This window comes from Phaenicophaeus curvirostris, chromosome 3 (genome assembly GCF_032191515.1).
Source record: "Phaenicophaeus curvirostris isolate KB17595 chromosome 3, BPBGC_Pcur_1.0, whole genome shotgun sequence".
Taxonomy (NCBI): domain Eukaryota; kingdom Metazoa; phylum Chordata; class Aves; order Cuculiformes; family Cuculidae; genus Phaenicophaeus; species Phaenicophaeus curvirostris.
Window position 1 is genome coordinate 32,679,150 of NC_091394.1, and position 23,318 is coordinate 32,702,467.

Below are 23,318 nucleotides of genomic sequence, written 5' to 3' on the forward strand. Positions count from 1 at the left end.
TGCTCTTCAAAGAAACCACACAATGCAGCTTGTGATATTCCTAAGCATCAAGGTCCAGGAGATGAAAATCCTGTTCATCTCTGGTTTTAATATTTACAATGAACTATGTATTTAGTAATTTAATCCAGATGCTGTATATTTTTAAATGAAACAGGGTCAATAAGAACTTAGTCTTAGTAGCTGGGTGAGGGGATTTAAATCTAACACATCTTTCATGCTTGGTGAGAGAAAAGGTCAGCAGCAGAATAAAGTCTCTGGTTACAGGTAGTTTAATGAAGTTCTTTTGTGAAAGCAGGACATGAACTATTTCAACACATGGAACATACAAGCAAAGAGATTTCAAAACTATCTTACATGCCATTATAAATCACAGCAATATACTTTAGAACATGTGAATCATTAGAAAATAGTACTTTGGTTGCCAAAAACTGAGTCTCTCAGGCATTTCTTCTGCTGAACAGAAAAGCTCAGACGTGTACAGTGAGTTTATGCATCTGTATGTGGCACTGTGGGGTGCTGAAGATGGTCCAGTGTTGCTTCAGGATGAGCGTCTTCTCACAGCTATGTGTTTTCTGGACTCTCAATAACCAATTTCTGTGTGGAATACAGCTGGCCAATAGTGACCTGAAATCAAACCAAAATATAAGAAAGCTGAAACTGGACAACAAACAAGTTATAATCTCAGCTCCACCAGAGAGATTAGAAACACACCAAGAACCGAGTAGCCCATATATTAACCTTTTTCATGATGACATTTTTCTTTCTATAAGCATTTTTTGTAACTAATGTTATCAGCCTAGACCTTAAGAAAAACAACCAATAAATAAAATATTGGCATATATAAAATCTTGAAATAATGCCATTGTGGAAAACTATTCAAAGGCTCATATTAAAAGTTAACATTAATTAACTATGGAGGAAAAGCGAATAGGCTGATTCTTTACAAAAAGATAAATATAATAAAAATTAGAAAGACGGATGTAGTCGGCAGGTATTTCTTATGGTTTTTGGACAGCCAGCCTAGATAGAAATTGCATGGTATGGTTTTGTTTTCCACTTATTTTGGAACCCTTATTTAATTTGTCTTACAAATGGTGAAAAACAGTTGGTTCGGCAGTAAGACTTCACACGCACTGGAATTGACCTCTTGTTCATGAGGTGGTCTTCACACCTCATATATTTGTGCTTTTTAGTGCAATAAGGAAATGAAAAATGACAAAAATGCAACACCGATGCTTTGATGTACCTTGTTCTTTCGTAGTTTTTTGTCTGTGTTAACACTGGTAAATTGTATTCTGATACGCAGTTCCTATAGTCACAGACAGCTATTTGCTTAACCGTTGAGATGTAGAAGGAACAAGTTTCATGTAATGCTAATGGAAGCAGGAGTGGACAACTTTTATTTTAAAAGTATGAATTTTGGAGTCTATTTTTTAATATCTATTATGCCCTTTTTCACCCCTGCTTTTTCCCAAAGGCCTGGGTGCACAGTAGCTCTGGGTCCTTTTCACAAAAAAAAGGTTTAATTATGGAATTAGGGCAAAAAAGGCTAGATGCTTAATTTCACTAAGCACAATACATTTTATAGAATTTAATACTGCATAAACAAACCTGACAGCAAGTCAGGCTATCAAAGTAGTAAAAAATTACAGAAGGAAATTTTTCAGCATTTTTCATTTACCATTTTTGAGGGGAAAAAGTCCTGGCAGCTCTTGAATAAAGTTGTCTAATCTGTGCCCTCGCATAAAATGTAAATAATATTGCCATTTAGGAAATGAACTATTTCAGCCTGATAAACAGCTTGTCTGAAATGTGTAACCTATTGATTTTAATCTTAAAATATTTATTATAAGGAAGGATTTACAAGCCATTCTTAAAGGAACAGAAGTTCTCCTTGCCAGCAAGTCTCCTTCTGTTGGCACTCTGAACTAAGTCAGTAACAGCATATGAACAACTCTGCTTATTTTTCAAATTACTTATGAAGTATGTTGCACATGGAATATTTAAAACAAAGCCAGTCCACAACCGTGGCATGTGTTACCAACAGAAATTTTAAGCTGTCAACAAGCATTACTTATCAAAGAGAATCCGCTGCTCTGGGTTATGTGAAAAGCTATACACTTTAGTTGCTGCCTTACCACAAACCATGCTGTAGTACTTAATTTTTGTATACTGTGTTTCGGAGCCCAAAGAATCTTTAATCCTTTCCCACACAGTACAGCAAATTTAATGGGAGGCTCAGGGGGATTACAAAAATGCTGAAACCTGAATTGCATTTTTTTTTCTCCACCAACTGGGGAGATAGATGAGGCTGAGTACGTGACTTCTCAGTCAATCATATTCAGCTGGGGCTGATGGCTTTGTAGGAGAAAGGTACAAGCTGTTGTTTGCTGCCCCTGTGCTGAGAGGTGATATTATCTACTGCTGTACCTCCTGACTTGAATGCAATAAAATCAGAAATGTGTGTGTCGAGCTGCTTCCTTAGTAAACCACAGGCATGAACACATTTCAGAGTGCAAAGCCCCCAGCGCTGTGCTGTCTGCCTTTGCTGGGCTGCCGCAGCCTGCCTGCTCTGGTACCTCCCTCCCATCAGTGATGCCATGACATTTTCAAGCTGAACTTTGAAACATAAAGGATTTTTTTAAACAGTTAGCCTTGAATTTCTCACATTATGATCAAGCCTTTCCCATGCACTTCAGACAAAAAAACGAATAGTCCTTCCGTTTATAGCTGCTGAAAAATTCACATCTATAAACATCTACTGCCTCAGCAGAAAGACTGCACCAGTATTTACACACACTGACACTCATTAACCCTCTGACTCAAACCAGTGTTCTTACAGTGTCCTCTCCTATGCTAAGTCTGAAGAAAGCACTTAAGCAGCAAGTCTCGCTGTGGATCATTCTCCCACATTAAAGACTTAAGTGGCTATCTATTGTGTTCCTTTTTCATCATGTGTGTTCGCAGCTTGCGCACTACATGTGATTTATCCTTCTGGTCGGTGGCTGGAAGCCAGTGCAGAGGTCAGTGGCAGGGTATTTTCATTAATCACAGGAAGCTTTTGTGGAAAAGGGCTCTCCCATTTGCTCAGCAACTCTCTTACCCAGAATTTTATTTACCTTTGTACAGTAACACATTGCAACTAAATTCTGCAGGGAAGAATGCATAATAAAGAACCAGTTTGTCATGAGGAAAAGAGAATCATTAGATATATAAAGGCTGCTTTTCAGATCTTACTGAACCACTTGATGTTTAAACTCTGCCTGCAAAAATATGCACTTTAAAAATACGTCTGACAAGTCCAGCCTTCAAAACCTGACAATTTGTTCCTGTTCAAAGATTTAGTACAATTCAATATAGTCAGCTTTTTCTTGAGAACTTGAAAAGCTTAATCTTGCCTTCCACCTGAATCTAGGACAAGGCTTGGGATTTCGGAATGGGATTTATCAGCAGATGTAAGAGAGACAACAAATGGGGAAAAAGAAATTACTGAACAGCAAGGATTGGTCCATCCTGTAACCCAACCCTTCTCTGATTATTAGGTAGTTGTGTGTTCACTTGGAAACAGTACTTTCCCTTGCTCATGGCTGGAAGCAGTGACTACAGGGATAAGCTACTTCATTAAATCTTTCACAGCTACTGGGAAAGAAGTCAGTAGGAGAGGTTTTCCTCAGATAACAGAATCTCAGAGGCGTGTTATGGGGATGTGTGGTAAGAATTAAATAGTAAAATTAAATTACTTAAATATTGAAAAATAACACCAAAACCAACCTCCTTAAGATACGAGAAGAACACGCCATCACTCTAAAAAGTCAACAAATCCAGTCAAATTGCCAGCTCTGAACTCTATACTTTTAAATGGTCTATGGGCGGCCAGTGCCCATGTCTCAGGGACACCTGCGGTTGGTGAGCAGGTTCTGTGTAGGTTCCATGCCAAACCGCGTGATAGATGCAACTGTAATAGGACAGTGGTGAACTGGGAGGTAGCCTGAATCCTAGGGGCTGCCTTCCTGTCTGACATAGCCAGTGGAGCAGATTCTGCAGACACACTGCCACTGCTGGCAAAATACTGCTAGAAGATCTTCAGGTTTTGAAGGTATGTGGCATGTCTTGTGATTCTTATCCATATCAATATTTTACTTCGCAGCTTATTGTTGAGGGAGAAGTGACTTCTCCTATTCCTTTAGGACTGAAAATAAGGTTACTGGCTTTTAAAAACTTTACTAATTTGCCTTGTCATTTAGAGTGTACGGTTCTGCTCTGAGAAGTATGATGGCATCTTTCCTTGACAGCTCCGTATATATTCAAAATGTCTGTCCACTTTAATAACTAACACATTTTTCCCTCTTTAATTGTGTTGGCTCTGCTGTACAAAGGTGGTCAGGCGTATCTCTTTCCCCTACGTACTTTACAGAATTGTAATTGTGTGGTCAATAACCTGTGAGCTCTGACAAATCCTGCTGGGCCCTGATGAAGATACTTCTTCTCACTGTCACCAAACTACTCATCATGATCTCTCTGCCAAAACTGATAATCTCCAATGTACCAGCTGTCTGCTTGGGTGAGGTCTCATTGACAAATTCCAATCTGAACGGCCTAAAATTACTCAGGTAAGAGCTAGGCAGCAGACCTGAGGAAAGGTGATGTCCAAAACGAAGAGGCAGTGTACAGCCAACGTGTACACCCACACAGGTGGACCTGAAAAAGGATGTGCACAGCTTCAGTAAACAAACTCACAGTCAAATTGAAAAGAAATCTGATTTGTAATACCTCTTAGCAGGATGAACACATGAAAAGTGAAGACAATGATTGAGGTCTCAGCCCTTGAAAGAATCTTAGCATCCTGCACAGCTGGCGATGTGTCCATACTGAGTTCCTCACCACACAGAAACATCATCTTCCTAACTGCAGTCAGGGTATGTTTTTATGTAAATCAATGCAATATGACTACAGACTCTCATAATGGAACTTTTATTATCACTTTCTAAGCTAAGGCAATATGAGTCATACAGAGGAGTTCCCTTTCTCTGCCTCACTCCATTTGTAATGCGAACAACAAAATTAAACAACAGTGTGTGTTTATTTAAGAACTCTCCCCTCATGTGATTTAAACAGTTTCCAAACTAATCTCTAGAGAACAACTTTCTGCCCTCAAAGGTAAAGCAACCCCAGGGATTTTTCATGCCACTGTTTATTTCTCGATAACAGACAAAAGCAGGAGTGGCCCAACAGGACACGGTAAGACACTCCTGTTCTATGCAGAATTACCTTATTAGTAAAGACAAGGCCTAAACATGTAAAAGTGCCACCACAGCAAAGGAATATGAAAATGCTGTAGGACAGCAATTCCTTTAGCTCTCAATTATTTAAAAATTGATTTCCTAAGTGAGTCATCACATGACAAATAAAAAAGACTTCTCGTTTTTCTTAAAGAAATGCAGATGATGACTGAAGTTAATTTACTACAGATGGTTTTATATATTAAACACACTTACATATATATATAGCACTACAAAAATACATCAAAAACCAATCTCTATATAAACATAGCTGTCTTCTCTCAAATTTGCTTGCAGGGAAGAAAAAGTTACCTTATTACAGCCAGGAACCACATATAAATATATGAACCTTCATGGTTTTTTTATTATGGAGAAAAAGGAAAAAACCCTGTTTATTAATATATCCATACCATAGACATACATGCACATATATATGTATACTTTAAATCAGACTGGTTTGTCCTGTTGCACCTGAAGAGTCAACAGGCGTATCTCACAGGGATGCTGCTGAATCTTAACTAGGAAAAAAAATCCCCAATGACACCACAGTCATATCGCATACACTGCTGCTAATCTTGCACCATGATTATAAAATGCACATTAATTGAATGCTGACAAGAGCAGAAATGTACAAGAATAATGATTACCTTTAAGAGACAACACAGTGTTATAAGTTGTTTACCTACTATCTTTCCTGTTGGATGATGTGAAACAATTTGCAATCCTACTGCAAACGTGAGTACACAGTCGTTTAAAAAAACTCAAAATCAACCAAGACCTTATTGATATCTGTGCAGTGCTTTGCAAATCTTTGTGTTAGTATTAAATGCTATAGCAGCAGCCTTATTTATTTTTGCTTAGGAAAGAATGTTGAAAAACTGCATTTGGTTCCCTAAGTACACCAGCTATTTCTATTCTTCAGAGCTGGAATCAATATCGAAAAAACTGTATGATTTTGGAGACACTTCCCTTATTTTCAGTGATACATTTCTTTACACAGGAATGGGAAAGGAAGCATGGAGCTGAGAAGTTCCACTATTGTATGTTCTACTTTTCCTTGTGTTTTGCAAATGCTATTTACTCTGTTCTTTTGTGCTAAGACATCTTCTACAGCCACTGCTACAAGAAGACTTTGAAAAGAAAGGAAAAATTAATTTATAACTACCTATTGTTTGGCTTTTGCTATGTAGGAAGGTGTGAAGTAAAGTAAACCAGCTAATGGATGAGAATTTCTCTGAAATTTATTTCTCTTAATAATGATAAATTATGTCATTTTGTTAGAACCATATGCACTGTATCTTGATACAACTCCAGGGATGGGGCATTCACAGCTTTCCTCGGCAACCTGTGCCAGTGCCTCACCACCCTCATAGCGAAGAAATTCTTCTTAATGTCTAATCTAAATCTTTCCCCTTTCAATTTTTAAAGCCATTCCCCCTCATCCTGTCACTCCACGCCCTTGTAAAAAGTCCCTCCCCATATTTCTTGTAGGCCCCCAACAGGTACTGGAAGGCTGCTGTAAGGTGTCGCTGGAGCCTTCTCTTCTCCATGCTCCAGGCACAACAGACATGGCCTTTGCTCCAAAGAGCTACACGCTTGATGTGGCTTGAAGTAACAAGTATGGGTCCCCAAGAGAGAAAAAAAAACACTGGAAAGCCAAGTGAACAAGATCAAGTGGTCCTTCAGTAAAGGTACTCTCTTTCACTTCTCTCATTTCCTGCAAGCCTCTTGGCCTAGACAAAAAAGAAATGCACAAAAAGGAAAATGTCATCTTAAAAAGCACACAGGTCCCAACAACAGATGGGACAGGTAGCTACCAGCTGCAAAGAGGGGGAGGCATCCTCTGCTGCTGCAAAGGTATCCTTATAAAGATGACAGGCACTGGGTCACAGGAAAGTATGCAGCGACTGATTTTGGGTTTAAACAGCCAGGTGCCAGTTTGATACGACAGACAAGCTGGGGAAGGGCTCTTCACCAGAGACTGCAGTGATAGGACCGGCGGTAATGGTTTTAAGATGAAAAAAGGGAGATTTAGATTCGATATTAGAAAGACATTTTGTACTGTGAGGGTGGTGAGGCATTGGAACAGGTTGCTCAGAGAAGTCGCGGACGCCCCATCCTCAGAGGTGTTCAAGGCCAGGTTGGATGAGGCTTTGAGCAACTTGATCTAATTGGAGGTGTCCCTGCTCATGGCAGAGCGGATTGGAACTGTGTGGTCGCTTACAACCCAAACCATTCTGATATCCAAGGTAGAAGCAGATGTATGGAGATAACTCTTTGACTCCGTGAGATCTTTGCATGCTTTCAGCATCCTGGCCATCTCCAGGCTCTGACCTCTCCTCTCTTCCTACTTGTTATCTGCTAACATATTTCAACAATTCGCCTTTTCTCTCTCGTTTACATATAAAATCTCTACTGCTGCAGAGCAGCTCAAAGTCTTCAGAAAGGCAAACACAGAAGAAGCAGGTCTTCTAAAGAGTCAGTCCCACATGGGTAAAGGAAGAAACTTAATATAGGCTGATCTTTTCTCAACATAGCATGCAGAAGAGAAAAATCACTCAGTTAAGATTCTGAGTGTGGTAAGGAAAAGAATATAAAACATTAATACTTGAAAATACAGAGACAAAGACCTGGATAACATTGTGCTGAGTGTGCTATAACAGGTACTCTAGTAATGCTGAGACATTTGGTATTTAAATGCCCAAACCATTCACAGAGGACCCCATGTTTTGTAGCAACTACCTAAGCAGAATTCATCAAAGCCAGTGGGAGTGCCTGCCTTACTTTTGTCAGTAGTATAATACAAGCGCCACTGCCACAAAACAGTCATTCTGCACTACATCCAGGAATATACTGTAATGTTTGAGTGTCACAGATAAACTAACTCCACAATACAGACAAGGACTAAATTGTCATTATAAAAGGAAAACATTTCACTCTTCAGTGCCCTCTTGGATCACTAATTGTAAGAGACTTTTGGAATGGAACACTGAAGAAAATGTAGTCCTTACAGACAGGTATGAACAAATAATAAATATGCTTACTGACAAGTGTGATAATGTCATAGCACTAACAGGCTTTCCTACTGTGAACTACTGCAGAACTAAAATGAGCTGCCACTTTAGGCTTGACAACAGTCCTAATTTAAAGACTATCTTTTACAACATTTGTACTTGAAATTAGGTGATAGAAATGCAAACTTTAGCCTTACTTCTCATGTAAAGTGGGGAACATGGCTGCTGGGAAGAGCTGCAAAACAGTTACACAAGGATACATATGGCATGTCAGTAGGTTAATGTCTTTCAGAAGACTACTTGTCCACCTGTGCCACTCTTGGTCCTTTTTAATACAGCACATCACCTTCTATGCTTATCCTCCCTCCTAGTTCTAGAGAATTTCTGCACAATTTCTGATTTTGTCCCAAACCACTGGAACTTAAAGTTCTAGAGACAAGGAATAGCATATTGTCCTTCTGGGTTTTTAACTAAGAGTTGCCTGCCTAAATGATGATTGTCTAAGCCTTGAAAAGCTTGCATACTTCAGTATATTTTTAAGTAAATGATATGTAAAGTAAGTGCAAGGCGTCAAAGTACGTGCATTGGGAAAGGCTGAACTTCAGGAGCTAAGACATTTTGAGACAGCAGGTACGGAGGACTGGAAAGCAATACAGGCTGACTCTAACTCTGGGAAAACATATCTGAGAGTCTGTGTATAAAAAACATGCCAGAGAAGATGTCTGAGCTCACCCAGATCAACAGTTCAGGGGTGTGCAAGCCCAGCATGGTGAGAACACTCAAAGTCAATGATTCTTCAATGAATGCTGTCAGTGCAGTAGCACAAGGCAATGTAGATTGCTCTAGAAAATGTGTTTGGCTTGGTAGCATTGAAAACCTTGGTCACCTGCTGCCTTTGAAGCCAGCAGCTATTCTGATCCCAGCTGAGCTGGCGCTGGCTTCCATTGAAAGTTCATACCTGTAGTATTTTATATGGCACAACAGTCACCCATGTGCATTTGCTACACTTTCACTTGGGTTTTTATAAACAAGCTTTCACAGTATCTGCAGTACCAAAGCATATAACTGCATGCACATTTGCAATAATAACTCCATGAGACATACAGTAAACAACTACACAACATTTATTTATGCTTGTGGAATTTCCCGTGGGAGCTGAGGGGACATTGCTACTTGCAGAATCCTGGCCAATATTTTACAGGAAGTATACACAGGTTGCAGAAGTACAGAGAGGTGTAATTATTATTAGAGCTCTGATCTTGGAATATCTTAGATTACAATACAGTATTTAACTAAATAAACTTGGATTTGTTATTTTACTTATTCTGAATCTTATCCAATACACCAACACAAAGGGGAAAAGCTCAGGTGACTCAGAACTGTAATACTATTTAACCTAGCAGTTTAATTTTTCTGTTTTGTTAATGGCCTTTGAGACACAAGAATATTTTGAAAAGGCATCTTAATCTGCTACTGATACTATGTTTTGAGATGTGAAAGACAGTGAGCTGTGGAATTTTTACATGAATGTACACTAGCTACAGTTTTAATTATTTGTTGGTGATATATCTGCATCAAGACTTCACTGCAATTCCTTGTGCTGGCACCAGGTACACTGCATTTCGTAAAACTGCCAGGTGCTTTAATACCATTTTAAAAAAACAAGGCCTTTCAGCATTCTGGAGGAAAAAAAAATAATCAATCCTGTAACATATACACTTTTCCACAACATAAGACACAGAGAAACTACTTTTTTTCCTATCCTTCAAGAGGGCTAAACCCAAAGATTAAACTTAATTTTATATGAGAAACAACTTAGTTTAAGGTTTAACATGTCACTTCTGCACTGATGTTACCTTACACAGTCCTCAGACATGATTACAGGCTGTGCACATTCAAATTACAAACTTAAACCTAGAAGCATAAATAACTACCTGAATTTATCTTTAGAAAACATATCTCTGTTTCCAAAGATAAATTTTGTATTGGATGTTTCTGACTCAACCTTTATCAGCACCCGGAAAGAAGCACCTCATCTACGTAGCTACTTACACATCAAGTCTCTGTTGCAGTGTTTAGCTGAGGAAAGGAATATGAGTTTTTATTTTTCTGCATTAATAAGACTTCCTTTTTTGGCAAAATTCTAACAGATTACTAAACTACAGTCATCTGTTCCTGACAGAATCACAAAGATGATTTCCTTGTTTATCTGACTGTCTCTGATGGAGGATATCCAAGGATTTGTTTTTTCTTCCTCAGCCATCATTCTCTGTTTAGTATCTCCAAATCCCACACCTGAAAGTGACCCAAGCTTCAAAGAACTTTTTCTCCCCTACCCATCTTTTGGAAGACTTCTAGTGAAAGCTGTACAAAACACACAACATCCTTGTTCTCATACCCTCAGGGGAACAGAGGTAGTCCCTTGCTCTTGGTAATCAAAGGCTCCAGCATTTGGAACTGAAGCTGGAAAAAGCATTGTGTCTTCAAAAAACCTGAGTAGGAAGCAGATGAGAAGAAAGGACACTGATATTTTAGGACTGAGGATGGATTTGTTGAATTTTAGTCAAGGTTTGTGACTGTGAAGTTACCACTTGCCATGTATTGTACCACAGACACTCTGTGGTCAATTCTGTGGCTCAGCTAAGTTTCCAAACCAACACCTCAGTCAAAACACAACATTGATCTACTTTATGAAGGAGCCTCCATGGAACCGTAACCACAAACCCAATGAACCACTCTGTCCCTCTTGACAATGTTCCAAGTGAAGGCAGGTGGACTTCGGTCCTCCTACAGCCTCTCCCCTGGGGCAGGAATTGCTACCACTGCCTTCCTACATGAAAGCAAACAGCTTGCAGCACTGCATTGACCCAAATCCAAGCCCTCAAGCTCAAACATGCCCCCGTTTAGGCCAGTGTTCTGCCATCAAATTGCTCTCCAGCTAGTGAGCTTGTGCTCAGCCAGTTCCATGCACAAATGAGCTAATTTCCCAGTGCTCCAAAGCCCAGCCCTTTTTTTACAAACAGTAAGATGAATTAACAAGGGTGAAAATAATTATTTGCAAATCCTCCAGCTTCTGAGCAGGAGATAGCTGTGGTTGTGTAGATATAGGGTATACCTTACATTAACTTGTTTAATTGGAATAAACTATAGCAGCACTTTTTTTTTCTTTTTTTTTTGGCAAAGATAAATTACTGGGTTTAACACAGCTGGTAAGAGCTAATTCTGTGCAAAGATTTCTTTTCAAGTAGTGTGGGTGGCAAAGCACTTTCATCAACTGGCTTAATTAGCTCCTCCTTTGTAATAGCACAGGATAGTTTGCAGAAGAAAAAAAAATAGATTGTAACAGAAGATTTGGTATGAAACAATCCCGATGCTCTTCTGGCTTTGCCAATTCTCCCCTATTTAATGTCACACTAAATGGAGGCTTGCCTGGGTATTTCCCAGCACAGATAACAATTACGAGTGACAGGTTAGTACTTATTCCAAATATAGGCAGGGAGCAACCTCTGTTCCTCTGTACTGGATAGAGTAGGGCATTCCTCACTCAAAACACTGGCCAAAACTAAACAGCACAGAGTGGGGAGCGCCACAAAGGGCTTTCACCTCATCAGAGCTACCGTATGGCTTGTGGGTGGCTTATTTAGCAAGAAATGGGAAGCCGGAGCTGCTAATGAGACCTGCTCCCCACTGCAACCTCTGACATGGATCGTTTATATGACAAAACCCAACACGGTTGCCAAGTACAATCATTTCAGCTTCACTGCTCCCACTGTACAGCACATCAGCTGCAGTGTAACAACCCACTGACACAGACAAGCACCAACTTTAACACACAAACACCTTTCTTTCTATACGAGTCAGCCAAAAATACTTGGGCTCTTCCAGCAGCACACACATGGACATGAAAATGCTCTGCAGCTGTTAGCAAGACATAGCTCCTACCAGATAAAAACTGGGCTTGCAAGATCCACTTGACCTTCTGAATGTCAGTGAGATAAAGGGCAAAAGGCCAGGAAGGGCACAAATGTTTGTGCTTAATATGCTGTTTAGAAAACAGCAGGATTTTTCTTCTAGCTGTTTTGTTTTGAATAATGATTCTGGAGCTGTACTGGAGCCAGTTACAAATCTATTTAAAAACTAACCCAATTTGTTACAAGCCATTACCAGTGTTTCCCTTCTCCTAACTGAAGAAAGGCAGGATCATGAAAATTTTCTGTTGGGAAAAACTGAACACAGAGGGGAAAAACAAATTAAAACTGAAGAAATATTTTATGAAGACAAAGAAATTAACCAAGTAATGAGGAAACTCTCCAGATATCTCAAAAAAAAAAAAAGCAAAAAAAAAGCAGGCAGTCAAACTGTGTGTTTACCCGTATCTTCAGTTCCTGGGGTTTTTTTGAAATTATTTTTGTATTTGTCCATTCATTTCTTTCAGCAGCAAGTGGAAGACAGGAGGTTACTCCAATAGATAATATTAGGCAGACTGATTAAAAACAAGAACTGATCAAAACTTCATGTAAATTCCCACTGCTCATTTATGATATAAGCTGCCTGATACAGAGAATTACATTTTCTAGTACATGCCTCTCCGTAACAGTTGTTAGAAAGCCTATGGAATGTTGGTCCTTGAAAGGCTGTTGATGGATCTTGAAAAGAATGTTTATACACACTTTTGGGGAAAAAAAGAGCCAATTAAGGGGAACATATTGAATCTAGGAATTTGCCAATAAAGAATTCTGTCAGAAATAATTTCTCATACAACACTTTCCCATTTTTGTGGCTTGAGAGCTTATATAGTTCTTAGTTTTCTTTAGACTTATCTGCATAAAAACCACTGAAATATAATGGAAACCGACTGACTATAGACAGAAAACAGTGAAGCAACTTCCACAAAAGCTACTATGAGGGAGATAAATGGAAAGCAGAGATTCCCCCATCACTTTTCAGTACTAATCATCCCAGAGTTAATTTTAACAAAAGGAGTGCAAGATTAACTGGCAAGAGATCAGACGTGATCTTTTAACATATGCATCCCAAAATACCTTGCTCCTTCGATGCCAGCTTGTTTATTTTGGTATTTAAAAATACTGTATAAACTTTACATATCAGCCTGTATACAAAAGAAATCCCTGTTTGGGAAATAACAAAGGAAAGTGAGCCAGTAGATGGCATTGTGGCACTTCAAAAGACATTCCAGAAAATCCCACTTAAAAAAAAACAAGCCTAACTACTATCTTTAACCACCTACTGCTTAACCAATGCAGTATTTTTGCGCCTGCTCAATGCTACACATGCACAACTGAACAAACAAAACCACACGATGTAGTTGTACTGTCACACTAACCCTGAAACAAATCTTCTCTGCTCTGGTTCCCAAACCCAGTTAGCTCTGTATGCCAGATTAACAAACCCAGACTTGAAAAGCTCATCCCTATTTCATGACTAATGTCCCATGAGCCACGGCCATCAAGGGGAGACTAGAAAAGATATGTTTAGTTGAAAAAATATTTCCTAAAACGTATTCATATACAAGATCTTACAACCAATGCAGATGATACTATTTCCTGCTTTACAGAAACTACTGCAGAATAGATACTATACCTTAACAATAAATTTCTGGAGTGTTTTATGAATACTCCCATTGTTTTTTCAATTAAACTGCTGATATGCCCTCACAGCTAGGGATGAGAAGACTGTAGCACACACCAGTTTCTTGCACAACACAGCAGTCCTCTGCATTGCTAAAACCACAAAAACATGAAACCATTTTGCAGAACTCAGTGTATAGAAAAACACAGCCATTTACGTTAAGAATTATATTCCATACAGAGGCAAACTTATTTAAACTTAATTTAGAGTTGCAATTATCAATACTTTTATCAGCACACTATAGATAAACAGGCTTTACCTTAACCAGCTCTGAGCAGAGGGTTGGACCAGAGACCCCCGGAGGCCACTTCCAGTCTCAGGTATTCTATGAAGCTTATATATATATATCAATGCTCCTCATGACATCAGCCTTTAAGAAAAGGTCTGGTTTTACTGCGGTATTCATTTTGTCAGGAATTTCTAACAATCCTTGTATCATAGCAAAAAATTTCCAAGATAGTGAAATGAATCTGCCTACCTTAAGGACTCTTAGTTAAATTCAATAGTGTACTTTTAAGCAACCAGCTTAATATATTCATATTTTTTTCACATCACTCCTGCTAGAGCAAATTAAAGGTGTCTAATTTTCCTGATACTGAATTACAGCTTCAGGTCTCCATTGCCTGATAGGCTAGTAGCTGGATTAAGAAACAAACAAGCAACCAAAATGTTGTCCACAAATGAAAATAATAGCTCAAATATTTTTGCAAATTTAATATGTTCAAAACCTTCATGCTGACTTGAAGAGGTTTTTGTATGTGGAAATCCCCTTCTTTTAATTATGAGTATCTTTTAAAGACACAGAAGTATACGAGAAAAATGTTTCTTCTATCCCTTTATGAAGCTATAAGCATTAGTGAGAGTGTTGAAATATTAAAAATGAATGCCTCCTTTTCTGAAACAGAGGTAGTTAAGTTGGACTGGAGCACCAGGAGAATAGGGGAACAGTTCCTGCCTCTTATCATCACTTTTTTCTAAGTGATCCCATCTGTGGAAGTAGACAACAAGTGTTACAAAGCCCAAAGCATTTCAAAGAGAAAATAATGGCATAAGAGAGAACAAAACATAAGCACTGTGGCACCAGATCAATTCAAATATCCATCTTTTCCAGGATGTTGTTGCCATCAGTGGCCATAAGCAGATCCTCTGAGAAAGGGAGCATGACTATGACACACATGCATATATCTCTCTGCTTAAATGTCTCCTCTGCCTCCAGGTGGCCACAACTTTTTGGCCATGTAGCAACAACCATGCTGTCATTTTAATGGACTTGATTAATATGCATGATCCCTGTTTAACTCATCTACTTGCTGGCTTCCCTGGCATGCTATGGCAATGAGTTCTACCACATAAATGTGCACTTTGTGCCTTTGTAGAAATCTCAGGCTTGATGGCTGATCATTTTGCTTACGCTCCGTAAAACAGTAAAACCAGTAAGAAAAGTCACTCTATTTCATTTTTCCTCATAAATATTTTTCTCTTGGGAGAGCTTTTAGGTGGCAAGTTCCTCACAGAAAGATTCCTTCCATTGTGTACAAATATGCAGATACCAGGAAGGAGGGTAATTGAGTACACCAGAAGTACTCAACCAGCTAACATCTATGCGATCAGGAGTACAGAAAGCAGGGCTAACAACCGACATGATTTCTGAACAGGCTGGGAGAGCACCTTGACACTTGCAACTGATCTGACAGTAGAAACCAGTTCAAATAGGAAAAGATGACCCGACTGACTGCTTTGACTATTATTAAGGCAGAGGCTTTCAGAGCACCAGGCTGTTCTAGTTACCACAGTCTGGTTCAGAAAGTCTATTGTATCGGGGCAGACCCTTGAAATAAATACAGCGTGGCCTTGCTTGGTGAACTCCATACTGTGGTGGCTCACAGGCAAACGAAAGCATCCTTCACCCTCTTATTTACAATATGCATTTGGTCTTGTGTCCTGTGAGGCTCGGTGCTGGGGATTGCCACAGAACCAACAGGAAAATGAGACCTGGTCACCCACTGTTTTTTTCTTCCAGGAAATTCACATGCAACTCAAAATCATTACAGGTCTGTCTGGCCAGCATTGAACTGTGATTTGCAAGGGACATCACTTGTGTGTCAGAAAAAAAATTTGGTTTGTGTTCATCATTTACCCTCTGCTATCACAAAAGTGCTTGATGAGGAAGCAGCCTGACCCATAAAAGACATACCTTTTGTGTCAAGATTTGGCCGATTTGACCTTGCAACTTAATCCACGGAATCTGATTTCCTCCCAAACACAAGTTCCCAAGCTTTTTGTCCTTTGGCATACTCCTAAGTGTTGATTCTTCTTGTGCAGCCAGTGCTTCAACAGAATCAGAGTTGAGGCACATGCATGTAGTATTTTCTCAACCCATTCAAAGTCTCCTGGTGCAGTGGCTGGTCACTAACTAACAACTCATGCTGTATCTAGTATGTTTGTTTCAGAGAATGGTGATTATAGCTAACTCCAAAGACTAGAGACTTTTTTGAAGATGATATTGTTTCAAAATCCACATTGTAAACAACTGGTATAAATTAATATGGATTTTTTTTTTTAAATGGGCTTTTAGTGTTGATTCATCAGAGTGGAGGCCATTGTTTAATCCAGCACCAGCGGAAGGTGATTTTCTCAGATGCTAAAAAAATGGTGACAACTGCAGTTGTGCCATAGGTTATCATTGTTCTTCCAGACCAAAATTACAGTCAGAAAGGAAATACCTTGCCTTACTTGCACAGACAAAGGGAAGATTTGTGGTAGGCTTTACGCTAACATAGACTCTTAAGTCTTCCCCTGTTGTTCCACTGCTTATAGGACTGGTAACTGTGAAAAGAGTAACTTCCTAAACCATCCCCACTTGCAACTATGGAACATCTGGACAAGGCAGGGAGCTCAGTCTCATCGTTCCCTCAGGTTGGAGGCTCCCCACTGATAGCATCTGTGCAGAAGGAAAAACAGATAGCCAACTTCTTCAGACTCTTCTGCCCAACTTACCTGACGTTCTTTACACCAGTCACTTGGGCAGATTTAAAACAGGCTGATAAAATCCCTTGGGTACATTAAAGAGTTAATTATGTGACAATACTTCTAGGTCCTAAAAATTTGGCTTAATCACAGGGGCACTCTGTGCACTTTCACTAAAGAAGCAGACCAACAGAAAATGTATTATTGTCAAGATACTACATTTGCTAATTTGCTGTACAATTCCAGGGTTAACTGACAACTTCTTTCCATTCTGATAGCAGTCTGACAGATTTTTCCAGGTACTCTGACACTGCCTACAGCTAATCTATGTGAGGTACCATAATATCTACTGCTCACAGGTAAAAAAAAAGCTCCAAGCTCAGCAAGAATTGCTTCTTAAAAATAAACAAATAAATCAATAAACAAACTGTACAAAGTGGTGCACAGGTTCTTCTGTACAAATCAGCATTTATAGACTAATAATTCTCACTTTTTTTTGCAAGCTCACAATCCAATCAATAGTTATATTAAAATAAACCAGAAAGAAAAAACCAGAAAGTAGGGTTAGCCAATTAGGAATTTCTTTAAACTGCAAGCATGCAAATCAAATTTAGCTAATAAGCTAACATTTTCTAATCTTGATTTTTGAGCATTTATATTCTTCCCTACATAAGCTCTTTCTTTAACTGCATAATTAGTTATAGGAAACAAGTGATATTTAATCCATTTTCCTAAGCCTAGTAAGCTTTTACAGTTACACTGTTTGCATTTCTGCTGGTAGTCACATCTGAAGCTGCCAACTCACTTTTACAGCAGAGTAAAAGATATTAAGTCCTCACAAGTTCCTACAGATACCCAGCAACCACCTACAGGAGAGACCCAAATTAATAGCCTCTCTGAAGGAGAGGCTACAGTTTAAGTGCAATCTTTCTGGTTAGCCAACACAGAATCAATTCTACAGAGGGAAGCTGTAAATGTTTCAACTACTGGGTAAGCTAACACAGGACATTTTAAGTGATGAGAGAACCATGACAATAGAGCTGTGAGATCAAACTACACAGAAAAGCAGATTTCCTAAATTCATGTGTCCACAAACTGTCCTTTTAGAGTTCAGACAAGACAGATCAGCAAGCTACCACAATATAAGGGAAGGTGTGTTCAGAGTCACCACCGACTCCCAGGTGTCCTTCCCTATGCAGTGGCTAGGTACCTCATCACCTACTTTTCATTACAGGTCCCCACTTCCATTGCCAGCTAAAAACTACCTTCTGTCAAATGCAGGGCAAAAGCCATGCAATGTGATGGTCCCAAATTGATAGTCATTCCTTTCCTGGAAAGCCACACTGGGACAGCAAATATCTGCCCATCTCTCTCTACTTTTGATACAAAACCTCCACCATGTATGAATTAGAAACACGCAGTCATAGTGAGACCTTGTATCTCACTGCGTTACTTTGTCCCAGCTGATGCTAGGGGACATAAATTCAATTTTTTTCAGTCACAAAGGGATACATTCAATTGTTAAAGGATAGTGTAAGAGACAGACTAAAACTTGCCCTAATTACTAGAGACTGCTGGAGTCAATACGTAAGTGTTACAAAACTTCCCGTGAAAAACAAGGAAGTTAATCTTAGAAACAAGAATGATCAATGCTATGCTTTCATCAAAAAAATGCTTTTCCTTTAAACTTCTGATTAGGCAATAATGCTATACTTACCATTTTAGGGAGAAACTGTCTCAGGAAATACAGTGATAACACATTTATCATTTTATGTGGCTCAGATGACAACTGACATGATTTCTCCTTAGGTCCTCCCTTCCCAACACCCAGCTAAACACCGACGCCTTAGTGCTTCAGTGATGCCAACTTTCCTTTCAATATAAAGGCTGTGAAGAACTGTAGAACACCTCCTTAGGTCATGGTCTAGTTAAAAAAAGCACAGAGCAAAATAGTCTGAGCAGATGGAATGTTTGGCTTGGCTCATGTTAGATTAATGAGTTTTATACTTTTTTTTTTATACCTGAAAAGTGAATTAATGTATTTTCAGTCTTTGTCTTATTCTCCTTAAAAAAAAAGGTGTAACTCCTGCAGACGATACCACCCTGAGGTAAGCCTGATAAAGAGGTATCACTCCTGCATAAATGATCTTGAGCAGTTTGTTGATGGAAGGATCTGGTCCAGAAGGAAAGCAGTCAGGCCACCCTGGATCTGACAGCAGACCCTAGGTTCTTTAGTGCAGGTTTCTAAGGCAAAAGTCAGTCAGAGACATAGAATAAAATGACAGTGTTCAACAGTGTCCAGCACTCCACCTGCACTCATGGGAGGGAACAGGGGGAAGGGAAGCTATTTCCTATTGTGAGAGCAAATCATCACTTATATGCCTGTTCAGTAACACTGGCTGAGAAGTCCAGAAGCAAGTACTAGCAGGCCACAGCTAATGTAAACAAATAAACCAAACCCAAACGTTGGTCAGTGTCATCCAAGAAGCACCCATCTTTTGCAAGGTAAAAAGATACTGGCAAAAATTTGCAATAAATTAGAAATGATCCATTATTTTCATAAGAGGCAGGAGCTTTCCATCTGTTTCCAAACAGAGTAAGACCTCTTGAAGTCAGACACCATTTACTGTTAAGTTAAATGATGGGAAAGAAAATGCTACATATAAGTGCCCAGAATTTTAACACACTGCATTTGCTTTTACATCCATAAAGGACCATCTCTACACTGTTAAATGCTGAGAACATCAATTTTTACTGAATGTATTTTGCTTCTGCTGTAAAAATATAAGAAGGAAAAAAGTCCCTGGCATAGAGATTTGGTCTCTTTGTGTCAATAATGCTAGTCAATATTAGCATGTATAGTGAATCATTAAAAAATTACCGTTTGATTATCCATTCCCCAAAACCACCTTAATTAGCAGAAATATTGATTTTACAATGTTCAGTCCTACAAGTTTAAGAAATATGAGCTGAAAAACCTAGTCCTGAATAATAAAAAATTAAACTCGTATAGTAATAAAATTGTAACAAAGGGAAAATGCCCTCTTGCATCTAAATTGAGTTGCAGTAGACAACGGTTTAAATAACTTCAGTTAGAATGCTGCTGAGGCAATCATTTATGGAGGGCTGCCTTGCCAAGCAAGTCACCAAGTGCTCTTTGAGAGGATATGATTGCCACTGTTGTACTGCCTGGTTCAAAATATTCTCCCTGAAGTATAATAGAGTCATAGCACAAAGCAAATGGTGCCAAAGGTCCAGCTCTCAAGGAGAAAAGCCACCTGGTCCAAATCCAGTTTGGAGAAAAAACAGCAGAAAGTTTGTGCTTTTTCATTCAGCATACAAAAGAATCCTGTCAGCAATTTTTTTTCTAGACATTTATCTAATAAAAATAAACTTTCTCCTTTGCTTTTATATGAACTGGCAATTCTGAGCATCTTTTCAGTCTTAGAAACCTGTAGAATAGTAACAGTCAATGGACATATGTTTAAAACAGCAAAAAACTCCACTCTTCATAACATTAACTCTAACAGATAGACTTTGAAGTCTGAAGGTAGGAACATCATTTATCAACATTTCCTACTGTTTTAAAGCAGCCACAGTATTGGCAGTAATTCCTAAGACAAAACTGTACCTATTTAAGCTACAGAACCTTCACTTATTTTAAGTCCTGCATTTGCACAAGCAATTTTAAAATAAGGTAGCCACCTTCTATAATAAAAGATTAAACACTCATTAAGTGTCTAGAATGACCATTTAGTGGAAGACTCTTGTCACTTCGTATGTTTTACTAAAAAAAAAAAGACATCCCTCCCAACTTCCTAATTTCTTTAAAAGACCAACCTATACCACTAGGTCAGCACTCATACAAAACGAGGGAGCAAACGATTTTTAAGTAAAAAGAACACATTTTAATCTCTTCTTTCTTGAAAGTAAATTATCTTTCAGGAGATGTAAAAAGAATGTCCTAGCTGTAAGTCAGTCCTTATGTAAAGAACTAAAGTAAATAACTAAATCCTGACTAATATTTGACAGTTGCTGCCTTATGGAAACACTGAGGTCTGCAAGGACAGTGACAGAATGATTAAATGGTAAAACAGTATGTCAGCTGTTGAAGAGATTAAAAAGCAACAGCCTGTATAACAGCAACAACAAAAAAGATCAACAGGACAACAGCAAGTGGTGGCATCAGCATTACCAGAAATGTGTGTGTGAAAAGAGGCCTTAGTTCCTATTTCAGCATCTAAGTTTCTGGTAAGTTTTTATGAAAAACCTTAAGGTTTATGTGTGTGAAATTACTTCAGATTTTTTTCAGCTTAGGTATGTTTTTGTTTGCTTTTCACTGACTTTATTAAATATATTAATGATGAAACCCAGATCTGATGGAATTTGCTTCTGTATGTGAATGATACCTTCAAAGTTAACATAGGACCTGGCAACAGAGTCCTTAAGTCTGCTAATAAAACTCCTAAACGGTTTATTTGAATGGATGCAGCATGCTGCAAGGAATGATCTTAATTAGCAGAATTTACTGAGAAATTAATACATAGGACAGGTAGATACATAGACTTAATTAATCAGGCAGCAAATAATGCAAACAGAAAAGAAATATTATCTACTTAAATATAATTAGGTAAATAAGATTCCTATAAAAATAGCAGTTTTTAGGTCATAATCAGCACAATTGTAACAACTGAAATGGACTGGGTACTGATTTCTACCTGTTACTACAGCTTCCAATTCTCTTTTAGTGTGTTGTACTAAACATTGCATACTGTTTTCAGCACTGCAAACTTTTTTTCTGAAATCATTAATTTGGAAAAAAGTGTTCAGTTATGTGACAGCACATTTCATCATAGGTAATTCAAAACATTTTGCCACACAGATCAGTTAAATTCCACAAGTTTGCTGTGATGTAATGCACTAACATTAACTATATATGACCCCTATCTGTTTAAACTTTCTGGTAAAAAAATCTAGTATTTGCCTGTAAACAAAAAATGATTTTTCAGCCATCGGGTCTGCTTGACATTGACAAGAATGTCATCAGCACTTACATACTACCTTTAGCTCCTGCTGATCAGATTCATGCTGCTGTCTCTAAGTCAGGATACATAACGCAAACTGATGAAATTTGAGAAAAGTGAATCAGAGGATGCAAGCAGTGTGCAAATGCAAGTGAAACATTACTATTTTGTCTAAAACATTCATTACCAATTATAAGTTTAATCTTTACATATTTTTCTGTTGACATAAGCTCCTGATCCAAAGAAAGCAAGAGAACAAGGCAGAGGCTGGTAGTTTCTAATATGGATGATTATTTACAACTGAACAATCAAAGACAAGTGATCTGGTTAGGTCACTACTCATTATCATTGTCCTGCTACTGAATGTTGTAAGAAGATGGATATACTGAGAAAATCTTTTAAGAATGCCAGCAAGAAGCTTCCTAAACAGTATTTTCTTGCTGCTGCAGAGCAATTTAGAAATGTTCTCTTGTAGTACAACCATGACTGCAATAATAAGAATACAAAGGCTTTGCAAAAGAAAGCACCAATCAAAATGACTGGTGGTGTCTGCAGGAAGGACACATCTTAGACGTGGACCTTCCAGGTGCACAGTCCTGTCAGCTTGCCTTTTCCAACTGTGGAAGAAGTTAAAACATACAAAACAAAACTAACATCTCCAGAATTCAAGCACAGCTGCTGAGTTATGCACATACGCTGACAGCTAAGACTTCCCAAATTCTGGAAACTTCGAGTGTCTGTAGAAGAGGAGAGGTTGTGGATAAATAGTGCCAGAGGCTGTCCATGTATGAGGAGACTATGTACCTCACTGATGTCTCCCAAATGCAGCTATCAATGGATCATATATTGTGGACAGGAAATGACCGTTCGTTACTAGAAATGTCTGACCTCTAAAAGTATGCGTTGTTCCATGTGGTATTATCCCAGGGAACAGGTAGGTATCAAATGACTACATTTTCTTGCAAGCTCAAGTTCTCAGGCACGAGACTGATTCAAAATCACAACTTAGACCCAAATGGAACTATGGCTGTTATTTTTCATTAAAAAACAAAATCCAAGTTATCATGAACTGATGCAACCTTCCAGCAGTCCCTCAGGTTGTGAGAGGAGGAAAAAAAAAAAAAAAAGAGAGAATACAGTGTTAGTTTCCCCACAATCTTTGGTGTTTGAGTGTGTACCCTAACCCTTGATCCATGTCAGGCATGCAGTCAACAGGAGGTGGAAGAAACCCGTTGCTGCCTTGGCTAGTTCTTGCAGTGCCAACTCACTGCATGGCTCAAGTAGCTCAAATGGGTCCCCTGATAATCTTCGGGTATCATGAAAAACACTGTGACGGACAAGGATGTGTAAAGTGTCCTATGCTCCCGGTCTACAGATCCATTTTA

General features: G+C 38.7%; 1 protein-coding gene across 3 annotated transcripts in view; it reads right to left on the reverse strand.

Annotated features, from left to right (window-relative positions):
• Positions 1-253: 253 nt before the first annotated feature.
• The window catches only part of LYRM4 (LYR motif containing 4), a 93,680-nt gene continuing 70,615 nt past the window's right edge, over positions 254-23,318 (reverse strand). For all 3 annotated transcript variants that reach the window (XR_011337158.1, XM_069853604.1, XM_069853603.1), the window contains one exon: positions 254-624. Coding sequence is in view for 2 of the 3 variants with exons in the window: in XM_069853604.1 (XP_069709705.1) it covers positions 468-624 (157 nt within the window). In the remaining variant the exon portion in view is untranslated. The remainder of the gene's footprint in view (positions 625-23,318) is intronic.